The 22,351-nt window shown below is 39.5% G+C and overlaps 1 protein-coding gene across 4 annotated transcripts in view; it reads right to left on the reverse strand.

The window, feature by feature from the left end:
- LOC121337971 (sodium channel protein type 5 subunit alpha-like) overlaps positions 1 to 22,351 on the reverse strand; it is a 215,118-nt gene that overhangs the window by 140,449 nt on the left and 52,318 nt on the right. For all 4 annotated transcript variants that reach the window (XM_041408460.1, XM_041408459.1, XM_041408457.1 and 1 more), the window contains exons 6-7: positions 17,726 to 17,817; positions 9,255 to 9,485 (exon numbers count right to left, since the gene is read on the reverse strand). In XM_041408460.1, the coding sequence (XP_041264394.1) occupies positions 9,255 to 9,485; positions 17,726 to 17,817 (323 nt within the window). The remainder of the gene's footprint in view (positions 1 to 9,254; positions 9,486 to 17,725; positions 17,818 to 22,351) is intronic.

The following is a 22,351-nucleotide window of genomic DNA, read 5'->3' on the forward strand; positions in this document are numbered from 1 at the left end:
TGGTTCTCCTTTGCTGTTCCCTGGCTTTGGCTGCTGCTGACCCTTCTGCTGAGTTTCAGAGGCTCTTGGATGCTCTCCTCTCCTTGCTTGCCATCCTCCCCCTTTCCCTGAGAAATCTCTTACAGCCCAGCTCTCTGATGCCTCCATACCCTGTAACTGCATGGAAGGACATTTCCTAAACTTCAGTTCAAAAAGGATTAGGAGGAGTTACAGCCAATATGGTTGGGTGGGTAGAGGGAGCAGAGATCAAGGGGACAACTTTATTTACAGCACTGGCAACGGCATGACTTTGTGGTAAACACAGCCTGGAATTCTGGGCATGAATTGTCCTGTAGGAGATATGGAAGGGCTGGGAGGTTTTAGAAAATCATACAACCAGGTGGTGAGAGGAAAGTGGTCTCCTTCAGTTTGAGTCTCTCTGGTAGGCTCCTTTTAGTGCTTCTCCCCACTCTCCAGACAAGTCAGAGAAACAATTTCCCTGCCAGGCTCAGCAGTCGCCTCAGCACAGAAAATGTCTCCAATTTTGACAGTACAGCTTTTTCCCCCTTTGTGAAAAAGCCACTAAAAACATCAATCAAGCCCTCTTGAGCTAGATGGCTCCCCTGCACTAGGAAGAGGCTCTGAAAGCCTCAGAGATCCACAGTACCTGGTTTGTGCTGCTCACGCGGTCTGAGGGAACAAAAAGCACATCAGGAGAGGAGGAAAAGCACATCAGGAGCTTTTGGAGGTGTGCACTAGAGGAGAGCAGAGAATTTAAATGCCCTCAAATTGGCTTGAGGACCTTGCCAAGCCTAGGAGCATCCCCAGGAAGACAAGACAGGAGACAATGACTAGCAATAAACACACATGCTGACTTTTAAACATCTTCAGATAATCTCCTTCTATGCCTCTGTGCCTCACCAGTCACTCAGACCCCCACTCTTAGGGCTGGAGGGTGCATAGTAACTAAAAGCATATTTAGTACCACTTGTTTAGACGTAGGCTCCACATGAATAGGCAGAAAAGTGCTGAAGTGTGCTCTCTGGATGTTTTGTAGAGGTTTTGCGTTTTGCGGAATTTTTTCATATGTTTCACACAAAAGAATTAAAATCAAAAGCTGCTACAAAGGTCAAATGCATTTGTGATTCCAGACAAATGATGGAAAAATAGAAAAAAAACCCCGACTTCTGCATTTACTGTGATAAAGAAAACAAAAAAATTGGATCAAAAAATGACTGGGAGATAGGAAACATAGGTTGAGATGAAAAGTGAGTGTGCAGGATCTCTGTGGGCTAACAGAGGGCTGCACCTGCACTTCTTTGTTACATTTATAAGAACAAGGGAAAGAGAAGGTGAGCAGAGAGGTAAAACATCTCCTATACACAGTATTTTCCAGGTAAATAAAGTCTGAGGCATGGGCTAGATGAGGAGCACTAGAGACACCTACTCCACTAAAAAAAAGAGCGGAGAAATGCAAAATGGAATATTAAGCTGTCAGAAAGTGAAGTAAAGCAGAGAAGGAGAAAATCTCACCTATTCATAACCTTGTCAGCCCTTAAATTTCCTGTAAAAGTTCAGATAAGAGAGATGGATTCTTTTTTTGGTAGGGTTTCTTAGTCAACACTTTTATGTAATACAAAGCTACAATCAGAGAAAAATGTGTAATATTGATATACAGCAGGGCAAGGATGGAGTAATATGGATAAGGGGATCAAGTTCAGCCTCAGCCAATTTGCAGATGACACCAAGCTGGGTGGGAATGTTGATCTCCTGGAGGGCAGGAAAGGTTTCTCACTCTCCACAACTCCCTGACAGGGGTGCAGCCAGGTCAGGCTCAGTCTTCTCCCAGGGAACAAGCGATGACAGGACTGGGAGAAATGACCCCAGGCTGCACAAGAGGACATTTAGATTGGATATTAGGAAATATTTCCTTATGGGAAGGGTTATCAGGCCAGGGAGGGGGTGGAGTCACCAGCCCTGCAGGTGTTTAAAAGATGTGTGGATGTGACACTTGGGGACAGGGTTTATTGGTGGATTTGGCAGTGCTGGGGTAATGGTTGGTCTTGATGATCTTAAGAAAGACCACTTTCAATGCTTTCAATAGGGTACCAGCCAGACTGGAAAGTATTGAAAAGTAATGAGAATGACTGGGAAAATTTAGGAAGAGCAGCAATTGAAAAAATGGGTATCTTTTATCCTAGAAAAAAAAGGTGACTATCACAGTGAAAAATAGCATGTATTCTGGAAAAAGAGAACAGGGAGCTTTGTGTGCTCCTAGTGACAAGAACATGATAACAATGTTTTTTGCCTTAAGAAAATGGAAGGGGGAAAAGAAAAGAAGAATTTTCAAAACTAAAGATAAAGGAAATATTTTTCACTATATTTTCCATTTGAACTGCTGAAGTTGCTGCCGCAGGCTGCCCCTGTGGACAAAACATTCAAAGAAAGATTTGTTGCCTGTGTAGATAAGGATATCCTGAGTTACAACAGTTATTGTTAATAGAAAATGAGAAAAATATCTATACTTTGAGCTCTACTAATCATTTGCTGGAGCAAATGGGACTGTTCAGTCACACAGAGAGATGTTGCTCTAGGTGTGCCAAGGCCAGATTGAGCCTGGGAATTCCCATATTTTATCTCACACTTGAGGGAGTTCAGCACTGATGGAAATTATCAGGAGAAAATGTATCTTTACTTATTCCTTAAAACCAGTGCAATAAGAGTAAGGAGCAATGCAAGTTATTCTCTGCTCATGGTGCACCTGGGCTGCGAGCTTGGAGGTAAAAGCAGAAGATAGATGCTCTTGCCCTTGCAATGCACTTTATTGCTGACCCTGGAGCATGGAGCAGTCCATGGACAGGCCTTAATGGGCACATAGAAAGTCCTTTTAAATGCACATCACAGTTCAAGCCAGGTGGTGTTTTAATTCTGTAGTTTATGAACAATTTGAATGTGCAGGAAAACTGAAAATGTTTAGTCTGAATTTCCCATGGCAGACCTTTCCTCAAGTAGATCTCTTCTTTCTATTAGCAAAACGGTGTAACTGAGGTAGAAATCCTCCTGTTTCACAAAATATTTCAAATATTTACAATATAAGAACATCATCTTTCACCACAAGACTGAAAAAAATCTTCCTGGATGGTCAGGAAGAGACGGTATTGGATTCAGCATTATCAATTCCTATGTTTTTCTGATCCTTGCACTTCTGATGGGGTTTTCTTTTTCTATTTAGCTTAAAAAATTAAAGTGCACAGGTACAATACCCACGTCAATAACACATCAGAGTATTAAGTTTTGAGCATTGATGAAGCTATTTATCAAAAGACCCACAGTACTTGAGCAAAGCCACAATATTTACAGTTAGAGTAATGTCAATAGATTCCATGCTGACAAGCACCATCTGAAAGCCCAGAGAGGTTCCTTGTTTTAATCACTGGTGCATTCACAGTCATACATAAAAAGAAAAAAAACACCTATTCCAGTCCCAACTTGATTTATTTCTTCTCTCTTTCCTCCCACCTCCATAATTATTCATCAAACACTCGCTGTCTTCTATTACCACCTCAGACAACACCTCAAACACTCCAGCTCTCCCCAGGCTGGCCATATTTATTATCTGACTTGGACAAAATTCTTTTCTCTACAGTTCCCATACAGATCCAGAGTATCTGTTCACAAAGCTCCATTTCAGTGGTTCTGGAAACAAAAATTATTCCATCAGGCATAGATAACAATGAGGAACAGAGCTTAGAGAAGATACCCACAGCCTTATCTACATGCAGATGTACATTTCTATATATTCACACATGTATGCCTCAGCATCTGTTCCATACAAGCCTTTGATCCCTTCTCAAGTGCCCAAGAAGACCATGATTTGGATGGGTATTCCCAAAACTTCACATACTCTATACATCTTCCTAAATACAGAACCTGAAGCAACCCTAAGTCTTCCAGGTCTAACTGGAGGTGAAAAAAAATTATATTAATCTTGATTATTAATTAGTCTAGATTTCTTTTTTTAAAAGTTGCTTCGTTTTTTTTCCCCCAGATCACTGTTAATCACGCAATTTGACTCCAGGAGAAGAGAAAAATCACTGCCATGAAATGAATGCCAGAAACTACTCTAGAAGAAAAAAATAACAACACTGAAATACCTCTTTTAAGCTATAAAAATAGTAGCTGATTCCTCCCACTAAAAGGCTCATGAAGCTTGAACATTCATTTATTTTACTTGTTAATTTTTTTTAATGTCAATTTCTTGGACAAGACTGTCTAATGGAAATTACAGGGTTGCTCTTTTTTACCTTAAAAGACTGATTTTGAGAGGAAAATGTACATAGAACAATTTGAAAACAAGACCCTTTCAGAGTGTCTTAAACAACGTATTTAGTTTAAAGAAAAATAAAATGCTGGGCTTTAAGACTATCATTCTATAAGTGACTTTATATAATTTAATTATAGTTTTAAAGCAGTTTTTCTTATGCTTTCAGCCCTTACATTAAACACTGCTCAACAAAAGGACTCAGATTTCTACTTACTGACTAGTCAATAATCCATTTTCATAATGGAATACATAAATGACATTAAAGATTCTAAAATCACCAGCTACATGAACCAGCTACACCCAGTCCACTGGTACTTCTCTAAGTCAGTGACACATCTGACATCCCATAGCTTTTAATCCGTTCTAACTCACACATTCATGAAGCTTCACTTCAGCAAAAACGTCTTTAATTTAAACACCACAACCCAAGACAGGCTTTTAAGACTGGTATTTGGAGCTGCTTTCCTAGAAATCTTTACAAGTATTGAAATTAGGCTTATAGCTTTTTAGTCAGCTGGTATTTCTAAACTATTAACTTTCCTAATGATAACCAACAGCATAATGACTTTGATATTGATATATTGATCTCATAATTTTCATAATGCTGTGGATGTAAACTATCATTATTTTCAACCTTTTTTCCCCCCTCTATTCTATTTTTTATATACAATCACTGCTGCATCTAAAACTCCAGTCTTCCAGGTTTGTTATTATTAATGTCTAAAAATAATCCTCCTTGGGCTTATTGATCACAATCTCTTACCAGATCTAGAACTGAAGGTAGGAAAATAATTACCTATCAGTAGTCACCATTTTCCCAGATGAATGATTGTCATTTTACCACTGGCACTTGACATGAAGAATTTTTTAGCCTGATTTTATCTGATGCTCAGCTGTCTCTCATCCCACAATCCATTCATTCAAAGAGCAGTTACACAGAGGGGAGACCTGATGAGCTACTTCTCCCTCAATCTTCATTTTTCCCCCTCTCTAGGTTTGCAGTGGTAAGTATTACTCATTGGAGACAAAGACAGAATGGAATAATTTTTCTGATAAGCCTTCCTCTTAGAAGCTCCTGTTTAAATTTTGAGTCATTTAAATGGGTAGAAAGAATATAAAAGTTCTCTTGTTCATCCCAAAGAGAGGTGCCCAGCAAAAGGCAGATTTTAGACCTGAATCTCCACTGTGAATTGAGGAAAGACTAAAAATTTGTCTCACCTTATCATGACCGCTTTGCCCAGTAATTAAGCTGAGACACCAGAAGCACCCACAGTAACTTAGCAGAGGTTTCTTCCACAGAGTTAAGCTGTTAATGACAGCTTGATACTCTTCCCTTCTTGATAGTCTAATCAGGAATATTTGCTCACACTTTTATATTCTAGGACTTTGTATTCTTAGTGTTTAGTGAATGTAAATAGGAGCCAGTTTCAATTTCCCACTGGATCTCCATGCTTTGCCTCTTTCTTCCCAAGTTACCTGGCACTTCCTCCAGGTGCAGAAGCCATTGAAATGATGGCAAGAACAAGCAAAATGCTGGGTGGTCAGGCAGGAATTCCTTATGGGATTTAGTGTGTGATCATCTCATGGCAGATGGAGGGGGAAACCAAACAATTCTCAAAAACATTAGCAACCTTGCAATGCAGGATTGACAAGATTTATAGAAAAAAAGACTTTCCTTGAACACACTGGTAGAACAGGAAAATACCCGTAGGTCTTGAGTATGGAGTTAAGGGAAGGAGTTCCAGAAATCTAGGGTTGTGGTTGTTATTTCCTGAGGGATAAACCAAAAATCAAGCGCTACCACTTAACTGTGGTTAAGCCAGTGATGACACAAAGTTTATAAACTGACTTTTTTTCCCTGTATATAAAACCAAAATGAGAGGATCGAGAAGACAGATGAAAAAAAAATCCCTGCCTGGAGGCTGAAAGCTGATCAGGAAAGATTACAGAACTTTGTCCAGATATGAAGTAAGTTTTGAATAAAAAAGCAGACCTGGCCATCCCAGAAACACAACCAAAATGTCCTCTGTAGCAAGTGCCCACAGCACACCATTATCTCAAACTAAAAACGCCTTTGAAACACTCAAAACCAAGGTCTTATCTTCCTTTACACCTCATGACTAAATCTCTCAACTACTTCCTCTGCAGCACCAAGCAATCCTTCTTTCCATTACGCTTTTAAGGGGTTTTACTGATTTCTGTTTTTTCATTCATGCAAAAAACAGTTATAAGGCACAGGAGGAAACTGATGCCATTTCAGAGGTTCCCTGCTGTGCTTTAAAATGTTAAAATGTTCTTAAAGAATCCAAAGCAAATTTTTGCTTTTCAAGAAGAGCAGAACTGTCATATCAGCCCATTTTAATTCTCCATTTTGGTGTCCTGATGAACCGAAGAATTTCTCCAATTTAATTTTCAGTGGTTTGCACTCCTTTATACATTTACATCCCCCTTTTTCTATAAAGTACTATTATGGATCTCTGACAGTTCTTCAGGTTTCTGTTTTCTGGGTTTTTTAGATTAGTATCCCTGCTCCAAAATAAATGACTCAGCCACATTGGTTTTGAAATCTCCAAAGAGCTCTTGTAATTGTCTGTGCTCCCTTTGAGTGAACTCTACTATCTCAACACGTTGGCCAATTTTCTTCTCTAGTTCTTCTTCAGAACAAACACTGACATGATTCTGTTTCTTAATATATTCCTCTTTTTATCTAATTTGGTCTGCCTACACTTTAATCTAACTGTATGTATTGCTTAATTCCCTGCAGTACTTGAAATTCGGACTGTTATTAAATTGTGGTCAGTGCCTCTCCTTTAAACGGTCACTTCATTTCACCATAATACTTATGCAAAATGAAACACAAAGCACTATCCCATCTAGTCACAAAATGAGCTAGTCCTTGCATTTCTGAATCACTTTAGTGCAATAGGGGATGTTAAATGAAAATCCTACTTAATATTTTTCTCTCTTGCCTAATAGCTAAGCCTCCTTCTTGAGCATTTTGAGGAAGGCTTCATTGTTCTTATTCAGAGGTCACTACTTTTTCTCTTTTAAAAATACTATTCTTCTAGGTCTTCAGGGGCCTGCTGCATTGCCTCAACACTGTCACAATTTTAATAATTTCTGTCTATCCAAAGTAAGTGACAACTGTTTGCCATAATGCACTATGTCTTTATTTTCAGATATTATGAAAATACTAATTAATATTATTTTTATTAATTCCTAGTAATACAACATGGTCAAAATTTAATTCACTTTAGCCCATTATCTCACCAAGTTGGTTATCTTTGTAATAGGCAAATCTCTTCTAGTGATAGCAGGCATATTTTCATTACCCTATTAAGCATTACTGGATTTCCTATACAATTTCTGGGAGTGTCTGCCCTCATCCCCATATCAGGACTACATAAATAAACTTGCTCATGGTATGCTGGAGCAGCTGTACTCTTCCCCACATTTAAAGCAAGGCTGCAGCTGGCCCTGACATTATATGTATTTTAACAGACCATCCTCTATCACATTTACCCCGTTTCCATTTCCAGAGAGCCAGACTATCTTCATGGCTCCATTTCTTCCTTTCACCTTTCTTGCAGGGCTTTATGCTTCCAGCCATCACTGTTTTATCCCTCAATGCCTCTGTGAGAGAGGGAAAGCAGCTCCTCACATAGGTCTCTGTTATCTGTGGGTAGAGGAGCCCTGAAGTGCCTTAATCCATCACAGGTACACAAATCTCTTTATTAGTTCCTCACTGGAAGCAGGGATGGGATAATACTTCAGCAGGTTCCACACTGTCCAGCCGAATTCCAAGAGCTCTTTCCTCTTTCAGTTGATAAGGCTCTGATACAGGATCATGGAGAAGACACACAGCCTGATGGTCAGGACCAGTTCCAAAAACAACCCTCACTCAGGCAGAGCTTTGTGACCTGTCCTTCCTTAATGCTTCATCGACCACATCATGCCTTAAAGACACCCATGGTGAGCTTTCTATTCCTTGAAGGAAACCTTAACACTACTGCTTCCAGGGCTCTCAGACCACAGGGAGAGGAACTGAGCCAAAATGCCAGAAGTCACCAGTGGGGAATGGAGGGACTGCCCTTGGATAAATCCCTGGGTCAACAGAGCCCTGGGTCAAACCAGGCAACTCCCACGAGTCAGATTTGGGGGTTTTTATAGTGCAGGTGGCTGGAGATGTAGGACTGTAGGGTCCACAGAGTCAGAGCAGAGCTACCCCATGGCAGTATGACACTGCCTCTCAACCAAAACTCCAGTTAATGGGCTGACTATGTGGTTCATTTCTTCTCCTTAAAATAAATAAAATACAAATGGTCATGAGTTTGTACAGGATGGCCTGACCCAAATAATGAGTTAGGCCCAAACAGAAAAAGATTTCCTTAAAAAAATTATTTTGGGATTTTTCAGAGTAATAAAGACTGAATTGATTCGTTTTACCTTTTGAAATTTTTTTAAGGCCATTAACCCAAATTTTGAAGTTTTTCTAGGAAATGCTAGAGCTATAAATTGTCTTCAGAAAAGCAACATGCAAAGCAGACCCACACATACAGAGTTGAAATTTTCATGCAATTGCTCAATTCCAGAAAACAGAGCTTTAAGAATATATAAGACCCCCTAACACTGTGAAAATAATCAGTGAGGCAGCTAGGACTTCATAGAAAAGCAGCAGAAGTATTTGCAGCATGAACTGTGAAGGCACCATAGAGATTCAGAGAAAGGTACCCAGGTCTTTCAAAACCACATTGACATCATGATGAGCCAGTAGTCACATTTTGCTGATTCACATACAGATCTTCATCAATATAATTTAATTAAAAAAAAAAAAAGTCAAAACCACAAAACAAACAAACAAAAAACAACAAAAAAATCCAGCCCAGAACAACCAAACAAAAATCCCCAAACCTCAAATGATCAGAAACCAGTTACAGGGCAAGAAGCTTACCTGGATCACTAAGAAATTCCTCTGAGCTGTTCCACGTCCTACCATCCAAGTACAAGGAGCCATTGGTGAAGTTAAACATGGTGTAATCCCTGACACATTTGTGTCTCAGGTTGCCCATGAAGAGCTGGAGGCCTATGAGGGCAAACACACTCAAGCAGAAAACGGTCAGGATCATCACATCTGCAAGTTTCTTAACAGACTGGATAAGTGCCCCTACAATGGTCTTCAGCCCTAGGGAGATAAAAGCCAAGAGTTTATAGACTGAGAGACTGAAATGTGTCTGCAAACAGCTGTTTTTCATGATGCAAATCTCCATGGAAAGGGAAATCTGAAGGGCTTTGAGTAGTGTTTGCAACTGGACGTCAGAAACGAGAGACAAGTGATCACTATGAATGTCTAGTTCGGCCCACTTTTGGACAAAAGTCCTGGAATTGCACAAACATTGCTTTAAAAATGGAGGGGAAGAACTGGATGGAGGGACAGTGAGATGTGAAACTATCCATGGATAAAAAAATATGGAATGTTTTATATTTTCATGGAGCTGCAGTAAAGGCAGTAAAGCCTAAATCCCATTGAATTTTGAGAATGTGAATTGCTTTTAAATCTCTCAGGTGATTCTGAAAACTTTATCCCTCACATAAACAGATGAAGAGGTATGGGAATGCTGTTTATTCCCTGATTATTTTACATATTTTAGTGCCAAATCCAACATGCTGTCCTCATATGAATAATTCCTCTGCCTTCAATTCATTTGCTTAAGACAACAAAAATTTGGGATTAGAAAAAAAGCCAAATACAGGCAATCAAATAAATGCAGTGGAAATTATTTGAGTAAAACAACCTGAGGCTCCAACACTACCTGGGCAAAGTTAATCGTTTTATAGTATTCTGCCAAAGTAGATAAATAATCCCATTGCGTAACACCAAAGGCTTGGGTCACACAAATTAGCTTCTCTTTTATTATTTCACCCTGTAACACTAGATTCAGTTTATTCTTCCATAAATATTCTGATAAAAATAATTATACAATTTTCTCAAGTGATAGTTCTTGCTTTTGAAGTGTTCCTGGAGATCAGCACTGTTTGAGCTGATTGAATATTACATGACTACAACAGAAAACCCCACTCCTTTTTTAAAAAAGACCCTTCTCCTCTAAACTGGTGTGCTGCAGCTGGACATTAATACCAGCTGCACATTGGTGGCAATTTTGTAATTTCTTTCCTATTTATATTTAATTAATTCTGGCAAGTGGTAATAAGTGCTTCTGATAATCTGTGTCACCAGTACGGCAGCAATAAGAAAAATTTATTTAACTAGAAAGAAAGAAAATGCAAAGAGGAAACAGGAGGAATTCTCCTGGGCAATATTCAGAAGCACATTGATTTGCTCACTGAATATGAACACACACATTAAATCTCAGCTCCTTGGAATTCCACCCCAAGAGTTTGGCAGCCACAAAGGCTGAGCTAGTGCTGTGTAATTGGAAATAATGTGAAAATGTACTTCGGGACTAACAGGAAAGCAAAATTAGCTTTTGGCTTTGCTTAAAAATCCCTGGTTAGAGTGAAGGGAAACCAGGGTTTCTCAGATGAGGATGAGCTGCTGGAATGGCCAACAGGTGCAGCAATCCCTAAAATCCTCCACTCCTGCAGAGGATATTGCTAATCTGTGAATGACATTAACATCTGTAAAATGGCCTATTTAACCAAAAGGCACTGATCCACCAGGTGTGGGGAGCTCACAGAACGTCTGGGTTGGAAGAGACCTTCAAGATCAAGTCCAACCCAGCCCCAACAGCTCAACTGAACCCTGGCCCCCAGTGCTACATCCAGGCTTTGTTAAACACACCCAGGGATGGTGACTGCACCACCTCCCTGGGCAGCCATTCCAGAACTTAATCACCCTTTCTGTGATTAAAAAAAAACCTTTTTCCTGATTTACAGTCTATATTTCCCTTGGTGCAGCTTGAGACTGTGTCCTCTGGTTCCGTCAGTTGCTGCTCTCCCCAATAAATTCTTTGTTTGCCTCTCTAAAATTAGTTTGTGGCATGGTAAAGAGGCGAAGTTAGACATCTCCCTGCTCTGCTCAAAAATAAAGTATAAATTGTTGCAGGACAAACATCAGGCAAAACCTGGATTTTCATGCTACCTCTCCTTCTCACCAGAAAAAGTCTTCACAAATGAGGTCAGTTCTGCTCAGATACTTAGAAAAAGGATGACTTTGAATTTTTTAACCCATCTGTAGGCTTGGCTGTCTGTTTTCATGCCTAAATAAAAATGAAACCTCTTCTGCTAATCCAGCTTTGAGCAAATTTTTTACCTGCACAGGAAGTAATTTTATATATAGTCCAATTCTGAAAGGACTTCTGTGGTATCACCCTTGCCCAGCATTATAAGATCTTTAAGACAGCCAGGTCTTACACAAGTAGTGAGGTGAGGAAAAAATTTGCAAATGAACTAGAATTTTAAATTTTTTAATCTAATATCCTGAAATATTTTCAGTGATTCTTATCATTTGTTGTCATTTGAATGCACAGATGTTGCTTCGCTGAAGTTGGTTGAACTTGGGAAATCCAAATGCAAACTGAGTCTTAAGAAAAAAAATACTACAAATTCTTTTACCGCCATACTCGCTGTGAAATCCCTGCAGAACATTTATTAGTTTGTAATAGAAATACAAATTTGGAGTCTGTATTTGTACCATCTAACGGCACTAATTAATCTTACTCATATGGGCAAGGGCAGGGAGTCCTAATATGAATAGAGATAATATCAGAGGAAAAAAACTACAAAATTCTAGTCACCAATAAAGACAAAATCAGGCCTCAATATTGCCAATTTCAAGGTCATTTCATAAAACATGTGTTTCCCAGATTACTTATTGGATTTTTAAATAGAATAGCAATTCTATATTCTTTGTTTTACAAGTTCATTCCTTGCAGGTATCAAATAATTTCTTTATTAAATGGTTTTCTGCTTTATTTCCTTTTTAATTTTTTTATTTGTTTTCACAGCTTACGAGCATCTGAACAATTTAAGAAGATGATACTTTAGTAATACAATTTCTGTAATTAAAGACCATTTAAAAATAACTTGTACTCTGCCTCCTGGACCTTTGTTAAAACTTTCCAGGAAAACAATTTTGAGAGTGTTATACTTACAGCTGAACTGTTTTTTCTCACCCTTTAAAACCAAAATTTTTTCAGAAAATTAAGTAGCATCCGTCAAGGTGGTTGACACAACTAAGTGCCAAGCCTAAGGAAAATATTTAATTAATTGCTCATTTAAACTATCTGTGCCTCTAAAACAGAAGGGCTGAGGGGAATTAAGGACACTCAGAACTTCTTGCAGGTGCTCTGCATCTCTGAATCAATCCCATGTTTTGTAAAAGCAATGCTAGATGTATTCAAATTTAGAGCACAGTTAAATCTTCTGGAGAAATAATCCTTCTTTGAAATAGTGCCAATGAGAGCACTGCAATATAGCTTAATAGAAGATATTATTTATGGGGCATTAAAGGCATTTACTTAATTCTTGCAAGTCAAACATCAAACCAGGCAGCATGCAGGAAAAAACCTGAGGATCTGATCCAAAGCTGAGTAACATCTACAGCTGTTAATGACAATGGGTCTATAGATTACTCCCTGTGGAGTAAATCAATAACAGGCTTTTTCTGAATCACTGACTTCTTTCCACACCTCTGGGCCAAATCCTGCTTGCATGACATGAAAAAAACCACGAGATCCAAAATCAGTGGAATGAGGGCTGTATAGGCAGCCTGACATCTGCAGAGAGCAAGGAGAATTTGGCCCAAATATTCCTGTTAGGGCAGGTAGAAATTATCACATTCAGAGGTTAATCAAATAATCATTTTTCAAATGCAAATCAGAAACCATAGAAAATGCAAGCAACACCAAACAATGAGAAATGGCAAGATCCCAAAACACCATCCATTCCTTATGTGAGATGTGAGGAAGTATTAGCATAATTCAGTATGACATCCATACCAGATGTTGGCAATCACCTACAGAACATCAGACACGTTCATGCACAGTCTGGAAACAAGCGGGAAGGAGAAGAAAAATAAAAAACCACAAAATAAAAAGAAAAAAAAAAGAGTGTGACTTGCAGCAGGGTTGTCCTCATCGAGCCCATTCCTTTCCCTGAGGATACACCTGTGTCCTGTAAATGTCTGCATGAGTCACAGGCATGTAGGGAGAGAAGAGCTCACCCTTGATGAGTGTATTTTGTCATTACTTACTGAGACATGGGGCAGCAAAGAGTTTAACAACGTGTTGGCAAACTTGAATTGGTGTCAGCATTCCTGCAGGCTGGCTTAGCGTGGAAAAGTGACTGACAGGCCAGTCTCCAAGGAAAACACAAATATGCCATATGTTTCTCACCTCTGGGATAGTTACTTCTTGAGTTAAGTGATTTACCACCAAAAGGGTGACATTTATCTCCCTGCAGCAGGATTTCAGCGAGACTGAAGCAGTGAACGGGGGTCAGTCTCCTCCACACAGACTTAATTCTTCTTCTCCAAGCTCTGTTCTGGCTATCACAGAGGCACTGGGTAACATTCACAGCACTATTTATAGCCTTTAGTCTCACACTAACTTAAATGGGAGCTGGATCAGGCCCCAAAGTGCCTTGGCCCAATTTTCTATGAGGTCACCTTTCCCCGGTACCCTGTAGTTTTGTGTGAGATGTCCGTGGTGTACACGCCTGCTCCAGAAAGAGCAGGGGAGCTTCCCTGGATACAGCTGCATACAGGCAGTGTTCAAAATCCTGGGGATGTTGATGAAGATTATGATGATGATGATGATGGCCTGCTTTTTGTGGTCTTTTGATGAAGAGTGTGTACCTCAGGGTTTATATTATCTCAATTAGTACTTATCAAAAACATCAGTGATGTCCATGAGGATAAAAAATGATTCAAGACCCTCTGTTGCTGTTTCTATTTAGCCCACTGGGATTTGGATGCTCTGGTAATGGGATGCTAATGGGAGACAAATGAATGGCTTCAGTGGGTTGTTCTGCTGCTGACCATGGTTCCTATCTGGCTAGAAAAACAAATGAATCCAGTTGCCATGGCAACACGCAAGACGCCAATTAGTAAATCAAATCACTGAGAGTTAAAGGTTTTAAAATGCTCCCATAGAGAAAATGTTACCTATTTCTAAGCACCTGAACCTGTACAAAGCTTGTTTTCCACTCAATATCATGGGCAACTGGAAAACAGGAAGAAATGGGTGTGCTCAGTGCAGAAAAGGGAAAATGGAGGAGTTCCATGAAGGTCCTCTGGCACGTTAAGGGCTGCCACAGGAGATAAGGCACTGACCTGATGTCTTACACAGCTCCAGGGGAAAAAAGAGAGATCTGATGAAGCAAGAAACAGGGAAGCTGCATTCAGAGACAGGACCTGCAGGTCCATGCACATTTGGAGCAGGAGATATTGGCACTCTGGCACCCAAACTGAGCCCCAGCTCTCCAGTGAGAGGGAAGCTGACTGGTAGATGCCAGCGTTTGTGTTGTTGGGTCTGGATCTGAGCCATCCACCTGGGACAAATCTTCTAATAACAAAAACAGTGAGTCACTGGAACAGTTCCTGGACTTCTCAGGAAGACCCTGAGACCTCCGCCTTTGAAGGGCTGCTCAAAGAAGTCAGGCAATAAATATCATGCCATACTTGAGCTGTGCTAAATGCAGCCTTAGGCCAGGGGAATGGACTCTGAATTTAGGAGATCTTTTTCAGTCCTCTGAGCCCATGTCCCCCTAAAGATCTCTGTGCCTGCTTGAGCACTTAGAGCCAGACATTAAAGGTAGGTGAGATTTTTAAAAGCACTAATTGTCAGCTTTACTGATTCCTTCTGGAGTCAATAGAGAAACCCATTGATTCCAAGTGAAGCAGAATGCCTTTGAAAAGCAGCCTCTAAGTGCTTTGCTGGACAGAAGCCTCGCACCACAGAGGACTTGGCCAGTGGCTTTCTGTAAACAATTTCACTGAGCACTACGAGTCCAAGCATGTTTGTGCAAATAGAAGTACCTGATGGAAAAGTGATCAATTTTATTGAGGGAAAGCTCAGATATTTCCAAAGGAGAATACAGCTTGGTGTTTTTCACCTGAGACGTGAAAGGGGAAGCAAAAATAACAAGCACCTTCTTCTCTCCATAGCAATTAACCCCAAAAATCTCATGAAAGATGTTAATGCTCATCATCTTTTCATTTCTAAGCCTGCTGGGGGAAAATATTTCACCTCAGCATAACACTATGTTATCACTAAAAACTCAGACTGATCTCCAGAGAAACCACAGCATCATGTCCAATATATTTTTTAAAATATAGATGCCTAACTGTAAGATGAAGTGACTCCTCTGAAATTATCTGTTCATATTAAAAAAACCCCCACCTTGTCTGTTTTTCACTGGCAGCTATGGCAATTTGTAGCTCTCCACATTTGTAATTTAATAGTCAGGACACAGGTAATCTTGATGATAAAATCAAAGGCCAGATATTCTATTAGCATATCTACATGCAGTTATGTCACCAAATAATTCAGGAACTTGTACATAAAAATGCAGTTATCAAAAAAACTAATCAAATATTCAGTCAGAATGATAAAAGAGAATGTGAGTTATTATGCATTACTTTAATATATAACACTCCTCTTTTTTTTTTTTCTTTTCTATTAACCAACAAATGGAACAACTCAGTGTTTAATATCACTGAAGGGTTTTGGTGTATTTCAATCTGGATATTTTGAATGTCAGCACTCAATTTTTTCCCCACTAAGTCATATCTTATCATTTGATGTAAAACAAGTTTCAGCTCCTCCTCTGATATAGGACAGCAGAAAATTGTTATATATATAACTCAGAAAAATTGACAGGCTCTGCTCTGAGGAGGCTCAAGCCTGAGACAAGATGTAAGGTGAAAGGTGTCCCCTGGAGACGGATGTCCCTCCAAGTTAAGTCTTCAAATTGCTATCAGAGGAATCCAGGAAACAAACTCTGCCTTTCTCTCTGAGTAGCCACTGTCATCTCACAGGATCTGTAAAGCTATGCTCAGCTCTGTTTCCAAACGAAAATAAAAATCCTATCTTAATGGAAATCCTTTTACAAAAAACTCAAAAATCCCCAAAAATCTCTGCTAATAAATTGTTCTTTAAAATTTAAAGACAAAAATTAAGGCAGGTACTGGTTTCATACCTAAAGAATCTGTTTAAAATCTGTATTTGGACACACACTTCCAATGAAAAGTACCTTGCTTTCCCAGTAATTTCCCTGATTTCCATTACTGTGGTACTGGAATGAGGAATCAAACTCTAGACCCAGATACATATTTTTTCTTAAGACTTCTATTCCTGAATTCCCATTTCTAGCTCCATGTGGTAATGAGCTTTAATACATATCCCTGTAAATGTACTACACATAATTTGTTTACATTGATACTATAGTGTATAATAGAGTTGGTGGAAAAGCTTTTCTAACCTTAAAGATCTGTGAGTGAGAATTTGAGCAGTTCTCTCAATGTTTTGAATATTTTTAACAAGCAATTGCCAACATCTGTTCAGGATTATCACAGATAGGATCTACCATGCACGGTTTTTGCTATCTTCTCTACCTTGTCATGCAGGTTGGAGATGTTAAACACTGAGGCTGAATGAGACCTGTCCATAGATAATGCTCAGCAAGAAAGTTTTGTTGCATGGTTAGTCCTCAGTGGACTCAACTCCGCATAAATTACTTAATAATATTTTTGTTTTAATAGTAAGAGATTATATAAAGAGTTTCTTTCACTACCAGATGTGTAGTAAAACTGATTTTTTTTTTTTTTTTTTTTTTTTTTTTTTGAGGGGGTGAAGAGGGGAGAAATTATATCCTTGAAAATATGAGAAAACATGAGTTGAGGAAATGCTGAACCTACTGAAATCAACACTGAAATGTTTTCCAATCTCTTCAAGGCCCAAAATTTCAGCAGTGCTTCTATCACATGCAAATGGATAAACACCACGACAAATTAGGCTATCTGTGCCTGCAGTCTTGAAACCTCAGCTCATAGCACAGATTTAGATTCCTCTATCGATGTGCTCTTAAACATGAATATGCATTTTGAGGTCATTAACCTTCCATTTCTAAAAATCAATATCCGAAGGTTTTAAAAGATTTTCATTGCCATCTTCATAGGGTTCACAGAAGAGCACTTTATGTATGTGATTCATGAGCCACTGTTCTTACTGCAGCACTTGTGAGCTCTGCAATTTTGGAGGCACACTCATTCCTTCTGCCCACAAAACCATTTTGGAAAAAAAACATGTAAGAAAAAGTGTATTCTATTGACAGGTCACATTCCCTACATTCCTCCATTTCCTGATCAGTATCTATGGTTAAGTCTTTGGTAATTACAGTGTTTACTACTGGAAATGGCATGTAGGCTTTAACTGCAGCCCGAGTGTTTAACCTGATTTTCACCTGAAATGACTGAGATTGTTTTCAGCGCCCGCAGTACTCTGAACGTTCGTAAGGCTGAGACATTGCCCAGGTCCACAAATTCAGTTATGTATCTGTAACAAGGGAAAGTCACACACAGACAATGACAAAACACCAGCCAAAAAAAAAAACAACAATCAAAGGGACAAAGAGAGACAGAGAAAGAATCACTTGTAGCTGAGAGCCAAAACATAAGGATCAGGGCGTCTTACCTGGGATTACTGAAATAGTTTTTAAAGCTCTCAATACCCTGAAAGTCCGAAGAGGTGAAACACTGCCTACATTCACAAATTCTCCTACATACCTGTAGAATTAAGTCACAGTTATTTGGAATTACACAATAGAGTATGAGACTTGTCTGAATGTAGAAAGCATTCATACACAGTGGGAGTGAACGCAGCCAAATGAGGGGTGCATCCACTTTTCAGGCCGTTCTTTGATGCCATTTGCCCCAGGTTTTTATTAGTGCACATCATTTCAAATGCTACTTGAACTATTAAACTTTTCTATTAGGCATCCATGCTTTAAAACAACTGGGTGAACTCTGTTATTGTGCTGTTCAGCCATAAATACTTTAAAGATTTTACCATCATGTAGTTGAACAAAAAATAAAATTCTTTACATTATTGGAAATATTAAGAGTTATTTTGCTGCTTCAAATACTCAAGCAATTTTCACATAATAGCTTCTGAAAACTACATATAGGACAACATAGCAAAATAGTTCAAACATTTCGACTGGGTTATTTAGTTTAAGATGCTGTAGTTCTGTGGTAAAGCAAATTTTGGTTTCAAGAGATACTTTAAATTGTATTTTGTTTTATATTTCAATTTCATGCCCTTTGGCTGTGGGAAGATGGAGTCTAAATGAATATAACCGCCATCCTACTAAAAACTCTTTATTATTAAAATACCAGTCCCAGCTGTTCCCTGCCTTGCCTCTTTTGGTCATCCTGGAGACTCATCACATCCATGCTAAATGCTCCCAGGAGGGAGCATTCCAGTCATGGAATGAGCTTCATTTAATCAGTGTTGTACAAAATTATTTCCTCCCAGTCAGTATACAGAAAAACCATAGTCACCACTGTATCTTCAGAACAAAAGAGATCTTGGACCCTTGAATTTTACTTCTGAAATTCTACAAAATTTCATTCAACTGCCCTACTTCTTTGGGGCCTTTGTTTCTAAATGTTACAGAAAAAGATCACCTGGTTATTTTAAAAAGCCTGCTTAAGTGGCCTTTGTCCAAAGGCCACTGGGGAGGACAAAGCAGCCTCTCCGTATCTACTAATCCAGATTATAGCCTGGAAGAACAATGTTGCTTCTCTTCATAATCTCACAGGGGAGTCTGGGCAACGATTCACCTGTTCCTTCCCCAGCTTTACCCTGTGCTTCTCTCCCAAATTCTTCTTCAGCATGAAATATGGAGGAAAAAAATAATTTGGGAAGAAGCACTAGGATGGGAATATGGTTTTTCTGATCAGAGATTTGTAAAAACACATTAGAAATGTTTGATCAAGCATATGAAGCAGATAATACTGCTACTTGTAATAGTCAATTAGAATTTAATTTGGTCATTTTTTCAATTAAAATGCTGCTGACCAGTTCTTCTGTACCAGGGAGTGAGAAGTAACTGGAATTCCTATCCTGAATTTTCCCATTAGCCAGGGAGTTGCTTATTGTCTTTAAGATTTTGACAGGGCCCTTCCCAACCCAGAGCTACAGCTACTTCTCCCTCACCTGTGCTGGAAAGAGGAACTCACCAGTCTGGGAGAGAGGGATCTAAACAAGGGCAGTTTCATAATTTCCTTTGAACCCACCCCTGACCCCAGAGAGGGTCACAAGCCATGGCTGTGCCCACTGGCACAGGACAGCAGAAAAGCCCCAGGGACCTGCAGCACTTCTTATTCTCCAGTGTGCTATTTAAAATGACTCTCTGTGGCCCTTTCTTTGCTGTTTCTGCCCAAAAGAGAATACAAGAAGCTATTCTGCAACAACTCTAAAGCAAATGATGGCCTTCCCACTGTAACACCTATGAGTGAAATAATCATATTTTCTGTTATCTCAAAACCCTCTGTCCATCTGAATCTCACAGCCCCTTATCAGGTTCCTCCATTTTGAACTCCCAGCCCATCTTTGTTTGCAGATACAGAAATACCTCTGGCAGCACACAGGCTACAAGTAAAGACAACACCAGAGTTACCTGTGTGATCCATCTTACTTTAAATTACTTGCAAATTGGATTTGTATGAAGGCTAAATCGTATCAGAATAGATTCCATTATCCAAGTCTCTGTACTATCTGCTGCTTACATACTTGGGAAGGAGGTTTCATTGTACACATGAAGATCATATTGCAGCCACTTTTAACTCTCTCACTGCTGCCCGTGGGCTCAAGGAAAAACTTTTCCATTTCTTTTTTTTATTCCTGAATGCCAATTATTTTTTTCCATTCTTAAAGGCTTAGTATAATATGCCCTGAAGTAAGAAACAATAGGAATGGATTCTGGTTCTGAAGAGATAGTTTGGTATTAAGAAAATAGTTTGATATTAAGAAGTCTGATAGTTCACAGCTGTAGGTCCCCCTGTTTTAGGGATGTTCTGGCTAAGATGTGAAATACCATTTGGAAAGAAAGTCAAAAGGTAGTTAGGAAAGAAAGCACAGAAACCCAAGCCTCTCACAAGAAAAGGATTTAAGGATTTTTCATGATCCTTGGTCTGGAGCACTGAGTGGCCATTCAAGTCTAGAAATAGAGAGGGATAAACCCACAACCTGTGGGCACCAAATCCTTGTTCCTACCAAGAGAGTGAAAAATTCGCCTGTGGATTACTGTCCACCTCAAGGTCTGTGCAAACCTTATTTTCCTGCTCCCTATGTCCCAAACATCCAGAGATGATGTAGAGACAATTTAAGGGCTATTCTGACTGTTCAGGACTGAATTTCAGCCTGAGATGCCCCCAGAGCTGGGGGAGATGCCTCAACCTCTGCCCAAGTTGACAAGATGAGGTGGAGCAGGTTCATGATCAAAGCTGGAAGCTGCGGCTCCTTTTGTCCTTTTCTCTGCTCCTTTCTACCTTACTGTCAGAAACCTCCTTCCTTCTAGAAAAGTGAGAACCCATGCACAGAAATTCTCCACGTTGTGCTGAGTTCTGAGACCTACAAAAAAACTCACATCCTAACTCACAAACAGATGGATGATTATACCCTGCTTTTCCCACCTGCCTGATGGACAGGAGACAGGAGAGCAGGATGGTGACTCTGTGGTGTTGTCCTGTCACTAAAAGTTGAAGGAGAATGGCACTCAGCAATGCTTGAGGAAAAAGTTTAGCTGCAAAAAATACCCAGTGTGTGCTGAACTCCAAAAGATTCTCCCCATCTGCACTGATTTGTTTTTTTAAAGGCTTATCATAGTGGCCAGATGTCAGTTCAGCCAAATCCATGGGAATGCAGCAACAGATACCAGGACCTGGCCTAAGGCTGGCTTAGATCCAAAGCCTACTGAAATAACCAGGAGTGCTCCTGAGGAAGTTCACTTAGGTTTTACACACCTTCATGCTTCTGCTGTTAAGAACCACATAATTATAAAATATTTTAAGCTATGGGAAGGGATCTATAAGGATCAAGAGTGCAATTCCTGCTCCTCACAGAACTACCTAAAACTAAACCATGACCAAGAACACCATCCAGAGTCTCCTTGAATACTGGTCTCGATCCCTGTGCCCTAATAGAATTGTGCTTTCAACTTCACTGCTTTAGCTAACTTTGGTTGAATATTCTTTCCTGATTTTGGTTCCATTTAAATTTCACAGCCCGTGGAGCTCAGCTCAGATGTTGGTGTTAACACACTTTAATCTCAGTTCATGCTGTGAATCATGGGAGTTAAAGATGGCAGCAAGAACTAACCTAACTGAATACAGGTATCATTAAGCAGAAAAAAACAGGGTGATCAGATCAGATCCTTCTGTGTTTAGGAAGTGGAGCTTTTCAGGCATCTCTCCCAGCTTTCAGTTCAAGATGGCACTCTTGTGTTCTTTGCACAATTTTTTTTTGTGACTATGAAGAAATCAGGATTTCTAACCTAGCTGGAGTACTGACAGTGTCAGACCTCTGCCTTTGGCTAGAGCTGGGGCTGACCCTAAGTCCCCTGTGAGCGCTGGCTGACTGCTTCTCTACCCCTGTGTATTTTTAGCTGTCTGGATGTTGCAAATCCATCACCTTCTTCACAGCACCAGAACCCCACATGTCCTCAATGAACTCTAACAATCTAGGCAGAAGCATACAGCTGAAGGGGAATATAATGGTGGGGGCCAAATTTCTATTTCCAAGATACATAATAAGTTTCAGAGGACTACAAATTAATTTTCTATAGTAAAATAATAATTACTTTCCAGGTGAAAAGAGTTTATGAAAAGAGGGACGTGAAAACAGCTCTGATGATGTGATGGATAGAGTATAAATAGGGATTTAAATACGTGGGTATTCAGTCACACTTACAACACTTTCTATTCAGGGGTCTGGAGCTTCCCAAAACTACATTAGGTAGGCAGATATTATTACAGATATTTTACAAACAGCTCTCTCTGTGGAGCACAGAGAGAGTAAATAATTT

This window comes from Onychostruthus taczanowskii, unplaced genomic scaffold, assembly GCF_017590055.1.
Source record: "Onychostruthus taczanowskii isolate IOZ18803 unplaced genomic scaffold, ASM1759005v1 scaffold3, whole genome shotgun sequence".
In the NCBI taxonomy this organism is placed as follows: domain Eukaryota; kingdom Metazoa; phylum Chordata; class Aves; order Passeriformes; family Passeridae; genus Onychostruthus; species Onychostruthus taczanowskii.